The sequence below is a fragment of the Brachycentrus maculatus genome, unplaced genomic scaffold (genome assembly GCF_059751285.1).
Source record: "Brachycentrus maculatus isolate JH-2025_06_01 unplaced genomic scaffold, ASM5975128v1 h1tg000005l, whole genome shotgun sequence".
NCBI lineage: Eukaryota > Metazoa > Arthropoda > Insecta > Trichoptera > Brachycentridae > Brachycentrus > Brachycentrus maculatus.
Window position 1 is genome coordinate 2,772,501 of NW_028280760.1, and position 9,922 is coordinate 2,782,422.

The 9,922-nt window shown below is 31.5% G+C and overlaps 1 protein-coding gene across 3 annotated transcripts; it reads left to right on the top strand.

Annotated features, from left to right (window-relative positions):
* Positions 1-733: 733 nt before the first annotated feature.
* LOC148313858 (uncharacterized) lies at positions 734-9,492 on the top strand. 3 transcript variants are annotated; one of them, XM_088257481.1, is made up of 5 exons: positions 734-1,005; positions 1,575-2,047; positions 2,239-3,605; positions 6,615-7,087; positions 7,476-8,022. In XM_088257481.1, the coding sequence occupies exons 2-3, from the start codon at positions 1,639-1,641 to the stop codon at positions 3,177-3,179; spliced, it is 1,350 nt and encodes a 449-aa protein (XP_088113607.1). In that variant the 5' UTR covers positions 734-1,005; positions 1,575-1,638; the 3' UTR covers positions 3,180-3,605; positions 6,615-7,087; positions 7,476-8,022. The 3 variants fall into 3 exon arrangements, with proteins under 3 accessions (XP_088113607.1, XP_088113589.1, XP_088113598.1); XM_088257463.1 differs by lacking the exons at positions 734-1,005; positions 1,575-2,047 and having other exon boundaries at positions 3,177-3,605; positions 7,476-9,492; XM_088257472.1 differs by lacking the exons at positions 734-1,005; positions 1,575-2,047; positions 2,239-3,605 and adding an exon at positions 4,973-6,095 and having other exon boundaries at positions 7,476-9,492.
* The last annotated feature ends 430 nt before the right edge of the window (positions 9,493-9,922 follow it).

Consider the following 9,922-nt stretch of genomic DNA (forward strand, 5'->3'; position numbering starts at 1 on the left):
TTTATTCATATTTGTGAATTGTACATAAAAATAGTAGTATAATTTAATTAAATAAAGTAAGAAGCTGCATGTTAAACAAAGCAATTAGAATAATACAAAGAAAAAATCAAATCCAACTAGATTAAATACACGCAAATAAAAAACATACTTGTTTACAACGTTTTCATATTTGTATAGACTGTCGTTAATGATTTAACGCCAAAATATGATAAGTATTTTTTTTCGATAGAGACGTCCATAATTACAAAACTAGAAATAGGAATAGAATAATATTACCAACACACGGGAAAAATCAAAGTGCTAAAAGCGTTAAAAATTTATGTTAAGATACCACAAAATACGAAAAATAGAAGAAATCAGAATCAAAAATATAAATAAAAAGGTACTAGCATTAATCAAATCTTATTTTGACTATTTGAAATACTTCATAACATTCAACCATGTCCACTTTTTTTGTTCTACCAAAGTAGACTTATGTAGGTAGAATAACATAAATACATTTTTTCCACATAAATGTTATTTGACCAGCGACAGGGTTACGTCATAACCGACATCATCAGACATAGCGTAGTCGCTGGTCAAATAAAGTTTATGTGGAAAAAACATAAAAGTTGTTAATTTATTTTTTTAAATGTAGTTCTTGCAAGAAATGTCAGTACAAAACTTTTATTTTATCTAGGTAGGTACCTACCTTGTTAAGATACCTTTTATTATTACAATATTACTTTCTGGCAGTGTTTCTGGAACCGTTGGCAACATAGGTGTAAAACGTAATGTTTCTGCTCTGCTCAAATATAAAGGCTTTTCACCTAAATATTGTTTCGACCTTTTCAATAAAATTAAAAGTGCAAAACAGTAAAATGCTGAGTTTGAATAGTATGTTTCGAGACCGCCGGTGACCGTGGTGGAGTTGCTGGTTGTTGCTGTCGTTTTGTGTTCGAAGGGTGACAGCCGTTGTCATCTGGATCGATTCATGGAATTTTATATGATACGATCGAATAAAAAGTACGCAGAGAAAGTTTATTATGTTAAATTATTCTCTCGATATGTCGGCGTCCGGTGATTTAGAAAAACCTTTAATTTTTAAACTCGTATTCTTAGGAGAACTAAGTATTAACTCATCGCCGTTATTCAAAATGTGTACATTGATAAAAGATATGTAAACATTGTTGTAATAAGAACGGGCCGCTAAGGCCTGCAAAGACGGTTTTTATTAAACATTCTGTCTAATGTAATGGTAAACTAGTATTCCTCCTATACACAAAGAGAAATCTATCAAAATTTTACCTTTTACTTTCGTATACTTTATACTTATACATAATGCAGTTGTTTTTGTTGATTCCGTAACTGGATAGAGATTTTTGTGATCAATGTTTTGACAAATGACACGACAGCATAATATTTAGTATATGAATAACACTGTAAGATAATCAATAAAAAAATGTTAAGCGCCCTTGAGACGATATTTTGTCAAAACGTCACTTTACAAATTAGCCAAATATTATATTAACATAATATTGAACAATGGAAAACTTTAATACTTCACATGAAATTATGATGTTCTACAATTGCAGGCCATTGGTAATTGAAAGAAACAAAGGCGCCATTGTGCATATGTCGAGTAGATTTGAATAAGAGATGGAGCTCGCTGCAGTGAGCGTCAAGAATGAACCAGAAAATATAGACGAAGGTACTCCCTTTGCCGTGGAAGAACAAATTAAGGCAGAAAATGAAAACGGTGATAATCTACTTACGAGAGAAGGCGCATTCAATCTATTGACGGTGAAAAGCGAACCCGATAATGATTTTGCTTACTCCGATACAAAAAGAGACCATTGTCTCCTTAGAATTCCACTTGTCAAATCAGAACCAGAAATAAATATTATACGAACTAGCGATGTTACTACCGTTAAGGTTGAACCAAGTACCAGTACAAAACTAGAATGCAAAGAGTTATCCACTGCAATCTTTACTGAGATTGATGTCTGTGAAATCGACATTAAACAAGAATCTTTGAATTCGTCGAACAGAATCGAAACTGGCTCTAGTAAGTAACACCACATTTTCTCCTTATCATTTTCATCCCTGTATCTTAAAACTATTATATTTTTAAACACAGTACTTGACTTGAGATACTTGTATATTGAAGCAAACTTGTAACTTGAGACGAATATGGTCCTTAGACAACATTCTGTGTGTAATGTTAAGAAATGATTTATTTTTTATTTTTTATTACAGGTCTGTTAGACAAAGGAATAAATCCGAGATATTCAGAGATAACTAATAATAGGCCTGCTAACCGTCGAAAAAAAATAAAACTATTCCCAGAGAGTAACTTTTCAAATTCAAACAAACCGAATATGAAGTTACATATTGGGGTTCATACTGAAGTTCGTTCTGGTACCAATCCATTTTCTTGTTTAATGTGTCACTATAGATTTTCCAAAAAACATCGTTTAAAAGTACATATGTTAACTCATACTGGCGAAAAACCATTCTCTTGCTCAGTGTGCAATTTTAAATTTACGCAAAAAAATAACTTGAAACGTCATATGATAACTCATACTGGTGACAGACCGCTTTCTTGCTCAGAATGTGAATATAAATGTTTTGAAAAAGGTAAATTAGAAGAACACATTTTAACACATACTGGCGAGAAACCGTTTTCTTGCTCAGTGTGTGATTTTAAATGTTCAATTAAAAATGGTTTAAAACTACACATGGCGACTCATACTAATGAGAAACCGTTTTCTTGCTCAGAGTGTCATTTGAAATATTCACAAAAATCCCTTTTAAAACGGCACATGTTAACTCATACTGGCGTGAAACCGTATTCTTGCTCAAAATGTCATTTTAAATTTTCACAAAAATACCTCTTAAAACGACACATGTTAATACATACTGGCGAGAAACCATTTTCTTGCTCAGTGTGTGATTACAAATGTTCAATTAAAAATGGTTTAAAACGACACATGTTAACACATACTTGCGAGAAACCATTTTCTTGCTCAGTGTGTGATTTCAAATGTTCAATTAAAAATGGTTTAAAACGACACATGTTAACTCATACTGGCGAAAAACCATTTTCTTGCTTACAGTGTAATTATAAATCTTTAGAAAAGGGCAACTTAAAAAAACATATGGCAATTCATACTGGTGAGAAATCGCTATCTTGCTGAGTGTGTGATTATAAATGTTCAGAAAAACGACAATTAAAAGATCATGTGCTGAGTCATACTGGCGAGAAACTGTTTTCTTGCTCAAAATGTCACTATAAATCTTCACGAAAACGGACTTTAATTCGACATCTTTTAACTCATAATGAATAGAAATGGCTCTTTGCTCAAAAGGTTGAGATGGCATGATTAAATTCATAATAGCAAGTAATGAAGTAGTATACTGGTCGCCACATTAGAATGCCAAACTAACACTTAAGAAATCGTTAGTGTTTTATGCCAGCGTGTAAATGTAGTTGTAAAATCACGCGTTTTGATTGGCTGCACGTCTGTTTAAATACAGTGACCATGTCTAAAGTTTCGAAGTTGGGAAAGACAAGGAAGGGACAAACCAAAAACATTCACAATAAACGTGAAGCGTTGATGGAGGTAATTATTATATGTTTGTATTAATATCATTAACGAAGTAAAAATATAATTTTTAAATATATTGAGCAATGTAAATATTTTTTAAATGTTATTTAAAAAAAAAAATATATATATATATATATATATATATATATATATATATATATATATATATATATATATATATATATATATATATATACTTAACATTTACTCATTGAGATATTCATTATTTTATTTATTTATTATTTTTATATTTATATTAAAACTTATAAATTAAAATACTTTGTTTAAATGTTCCTTTGCTCTGAATCTGTTTTTATATCGTCTGCGTTTTTATATTAAACGCATCTCTCAGACAAAAAAATCAGACGTCTATTACACTGTTGCATTATTATTTATTATCCTGGTGCCAATATACAATAATGATTAAAATAAACTAATATATTTATATTTTTTCACAATGGTCACCTAATGAGAATTTGGCATTCTTAACTGGCGACAACTCTTCTTTATTAATTTCTGTGAATTGTAAAAAAAGGTAGTAAGAAGCTATGTAAAACAGTGCAATAAAAAAATACATCTAGATTTAAGAGACGAGAAATATACTTTTTCAAAACGTTTTCTTATTTGTATATACAACTTTTAATGATCTAATGCCAAAATATTTTATAAGTAAAAAAAAACCCTTATCCGCACCCCAATGATGCATAGAGCACTGCGTCATATAAACGCAGTGTTATCTTGATCGTTTACACATGAAGGAAAGGTGATCTGCCCTCCGCTTCAGGTACCAGTCCAGGGTAATAATATTGAATAAATATTACAGTGAAAAAATCACTTATATTTATTTTCACTCCCTTGGGAATCGAACCCGGGACCTCCAGAACGGTAGCCGAGCGTGCTGACCATTACACTACAGATGCGGACAAATATAATTATTAAAATTGTGTCCATAATTACGACTCTAGAAATAGGAATAGAATAAGATTACCATATAAGAAAAAATCACATTCGAACAATTGCTCAGTGTTAAAGAGTGAAAGAGTGAAAGATGTATGATAAGATACCACAAAGTACGAAAAATTAATGAAAACAAGAGTGCAACTAGTGTTGATCAAATAGTCCGTAAGGCGTTAGGTAAATTTTCTACTACTAAAGAACCGCGAAACTATGCACTTCGTAAGATTACTTTAGGTCTGGTCCTAGCCTTAAGCATTTTGACCATGATATTTTAATTTTAAATCGTGATTTTCGTATTTGTTTTATGTGATGGTAAACGACCAATCTATATCTTTAAAAACATTTCAATATATGCATATTTTCCAATAAATTAATTTTTAAACAACGTATAATTACTTTTAATGTGTGCAAGCAAATTTTTACCTAAGTATTTATGTTAAAATTAAAAAAAGTCGTCAGTTGAGTAAGAAAAGTGGTCACGCGCTAACGTTTCTTTAAAACGAATTACAGTATAGTGAAACTTAACTTCAACCAGATGTAAATTCTTCTATGATGTAACGATCCCCAAAAACATTAAGATGCCAATCCGGCACAATCGAATAATTTAGTTATGTCAAGAAATTGTTAATTTAGTTATTTAATATATTATTAGATTAAAACCAATCTAATTATATATTAAAAAATGCAAATCCATCACGAAGTGTCAGTGGATAATATAAATCTATTAATTTAGTTATGTCAAAAAACGCCAAAAGCTGAAATCGATTTAATTTAGGTGAAATTCTGTCATCGTTTTATATGCGACTTTCATTCAACGTATTTCGTCCAGACTTACCAAAAAAATCCAATGGACTTTGTCAAATTAATCCATCGAAAATTTTAGATGGAACTAAAAGCATATCCTACAAATACGAAAATTTTTGCTTGGTCATAAAAAAATCTATATAGTGGCACATGCAATGTAATGCGTCAAGACATTATTGGTATAAAGAAAGAAAAAAATAAACATACCTATATTTACTACCAAAACCCAAAAACTCTCGTTTATTTCATTAATAAAAAAATTATAGGTTCTATTTTTTTCGAACATATCGGTTCCATTTTTTCGTTTTGCTACGTTAGACGTATCTAAGTACGTACCTAAATTGTTTAGATATTTTTATTATTATAGTAGTTGGTAGAGTTTCTGGGATTGCTGGCAACATTTAGAATTATATTTCCAGCATTCAATATTCCTAAAGGGAATTGAAAATTGCGTCTCACTTTTTAATCAATAGCCGTAATATTTCTGTTGTACTGAAATTTAAAAGCAATGCTTTTCACATAAAAATTGATTCGAATTTTTCTATAAGTGTTATAAAATTTAAAAAAAATGCAATACAGTAAAATGCTGAGTTGAAGTAGTATGTTTCGAGACCACCGGTGACCGTGGTGGGGCTAATTGTTGCTGTCGCTTTTATGTTCGAGGGGTGGCTGTCGCTGTCATCTAGACCGATTCATGTAATTTTATATGATACGATCGAAGTGAACGTACGTGGAGAGAGTTTAGTAGGTTTAAATTATTCTGTCAATATGTCGGCGTCCGGCGATTTAGAAAAAAACTTTAATTTTTAACTAGTATTCTTTGGAGAGCAAAGTAGAGTCATCGCCGTTTTTAAAAATTTGTACTTTGATAAAACATATATAAACATTGTTATATTAAGAACGAGCCGCTGTCTACAAAGATAGTTTTAAATTAAAATATCTGTGTAATGTTATAAAAACACTAGTATTCCTCTTGTACAAAAAAATAGAATACTACAAAAAATTCACCTTTCACGTTTTTTCAATGTTGATTCCGTAACTGGATATGGATTTTTTTGGTCAATGTTTAGACAAATGACACGACAGCATAATATTTAGTATATGAATAACACTGTAAGATAATCAATAAAAAAATGTTAAGCGCCCTTGAGACGATATTTTGTCAAAACGTCACTTTACAAATTAGCCAAATATTATATAAATATAAAATATTATGACGGAACTCTCTCATACTTCACATGAAATTATGATCTATAATTACAGGCCATTAGTAACTAATAGAAACGAAGGCTCTATTGTGCCCATGTCGAGTTGATTTGAATAAGAGATGGAGCTCGCTGCAGTGAGCGTCAAGAATGAACCAGAAAATATAGACGAGGGTACTCCCAATACTGTGGAAGAAGAAATTAATGCAGAAAATGAAGACTTTGATAATCTACTTACAAGAGAAGGCGCATCCGATCTATTAACGGTGAAAAGCGAACCCGATAATGATTTTGGTCACTCCTATACAAAAAGAGACCATTTTCTCCTCAGAATTCCATTTGTCAAATCAGAACCAGAAATAAATAGTGTACAAACTGGCGATGTTACTACCGTTAAGGTTGAATCAAGTACCAGAACAAAACTTGAGTACAAAGAGGTATCCACTGCAATATTTACCAAGATTGATATCTGTGATCTTGACATTAAACAAGAATCTTCGAAATCATCGAACAGAATCGAAACTGACTCAAGTGAGTAGCAAACATTTTCTCCTTATTATTTCCATCCCTGTATCTTTAACCATTGTATTTTTAAACCTGTGTTTAATTTGACTTGAAGCCTACACAAAGGACAGGTCATATATTACCTTCCACTACTTTGGAGCAACCTGTACTGATAAGGAAATTACAAGATGAAGAATATTTAAATTTACTGGTCGATCTTCCGTCTCGCAGACAAGACTTTGTGATCATTAAACCAGCAACCTACTACTCCCACTACCACTACGTTTTCAATTTACAATGCGACATGGAATTGAGATATTTTTATACTGAAACAAATTTGTAATTTTTGACGAATACGGCCCTTGGACAACTTTACTATATGTTTAATGTTAAAAATATTTATTTTTTATTACAGGTTTGGTAGACAGTGGAATGAATCCAACATATTCAGGGATAACTAATAATAGGCCTGTTAACCGCCAAATAAAAATAAAACTACGCCCGGAGAGTAACTTTTCAAATTCAAACAAACAGAATATGAAGTTACATACGGGGGTTTATACTGAAGTTCGTGCTGGTGCGAATCTGTTTTCTTGTTTAAAGTGTCATTATACATTTTCCCAAAAACAAAGTTTAAAACTACACATGTTAACTCATACTGGCGAAAAACCATTCTCTTGCTCAGTATGTCATTTTAAATGTTCACAAAAAAATAACTTAAAACGACATATGGTAACTCATACTGGTGAAAAACCGCTTTGTTGCTCAGAATGTGATTATAAATGTTCAGAAAAAGGCAAATTGAAAGAACATATTTTAACACATACTGGCGAGAAACCGTTTTCTTGCTCAGAGTGTCTTTTTAAATGTTCAAAAAAAACTAATTTAAAACTCCACATGGCAACTCATACTGACGAGAAACCGTTTTCTTGCTCAGAGTGTCATTTTAAATATTCACAAAAATTCCTTTTAAAACGGCACATGTTAACTCATACTGGCGTGAAACCGTATTCTTGCTCAAAATGTCATTTTAAATTTTCACAAAAATACCTCTTAAAACGACACATGTTAACTCATACTGGCGAAAAACCGTTCTCTTGCTCTGTGTGTAATTTTAAGTGTTCACAAAAAAATAGTTTGAAACTACACATTAAAACTCATACTGAGAAGAGACCGTTCTCTTGCTCGGTGTGTAATTTTAAATGTTTACATAAAAACAGTTTGAAACTACACATAATGACTCATACTGGCGAGAGCCGATTTTCTTGTTCAGAATGTCACTATAAATGTGCTCGTACATCGGATTTCAAACAACACGTATTAACTCATACTGGAGAGAAACCGTTCTCTTGCTCAGAGTGTCATAGTAAATATTTACAAAAACATCTTTTAAAACGACACATGTTAACTCATGCTGGCGAAAAACCGTTTTCTTGCTTGCAGTGTAATTTTAAATGTTTAGAAAAGGGCAACTTAAAAAAACACATGACAATTCATACTGGCGAGAAACCGTTTTCCTGCTCAGAGTGCGATTATAAATGTTCAGAAAAACGAAAATTAAAAGATCATATGCTGACCCATACTGGCGAAAAACCGTTTTCTTGCTCAGAATGTCATTATAAATCTTCACGAAAAAGCACTTTAAATCGACATATTTTAACTCATAATGACTAGAAATTGCTTGTTGCTCTAAATGTTGAGATGGCATGATAAACTTCATGATAGCAAGTAATAATAATGTAATTGTATTAATATGTGCGAATTGTAAATAAAGAGAGGTAGTAAGAAGCAACGTAAAACAGGGCAATGAGGATACTACAATAAAAAATACATCTAAATGTGAGAGACGAGAAATATACTTATTCAAAACGTTTCCATATTTGTAAACACAACTTTTAATGATCTAAGGTCAAAATATTTTATATTTAAAATTGTATAAAGTAGTGTTCATAATTATGAGACTAGAAATAGGAATAGAATAAGATTACCATATAAGAAAAAATCATATTCGAATAATTGCTCAGTGTTCAAAGAGTATAAGATATATGATAAAGGTGGAGACTGACTGGAGCATTTTGTCGTAACATAACGTCGTAACACCGCTCGCAGCGAACATCTGAAACTATGGATGGAGCGCTCGGCTCGCTGTGCTGACTACGAATGCTCGCATCGTAACGTGTTACGTTACGACGTGGTTACGACGAAATGCTCCGGTCAGTCTCCACCTTAAGACACCAGAAAGTACGAAAAATGAAAGAAAGCTGAATTAAACAATTAAACAGAGCGCAACTAGAATTGATCAAATCACTACACCTTGAGAGTTTTGATCATGATATTTTCATTTTAAATAGTGATTTTCGCATTTGTTGTATATGACGACAAATCTACATCTTTATAAACGTTTCAATGGATTAATATTTTTCCAATAAAGTATTTTTTAAACAACGTATAATGACTGTTTTTATGTGCAAGAATTTTTTTACCCAAAGTATTTATGTATATTTAAATATAAAGTATTTAAAGACAGTTGAGTGAGTAAAGTGCTCACGTTAAGGTTTTTTAAAACGCATGACAGTGAAACTTAACTTCAACCAGATGTAATTTTTCTAGAAATGATGTAACAATTCCCAAAAAGATTAAAATATCAATCAGGCACAATCGAGTAATTTAGCTTTGTCAAGAGTAAGTTGGAAAAAAGTCAAATCTTGAAGTCGATTTGATTTAGGTGAAATTTTGTCATTGACCTTTTATCTTCATCGAGTTTTATACGCGATTTTCAGTCAACGTATTTCCTCCAGACTTACATAAAAATTATTCCAGTAGACTGACAAATTTATCCGTCGAACATTTTACGAGTACATA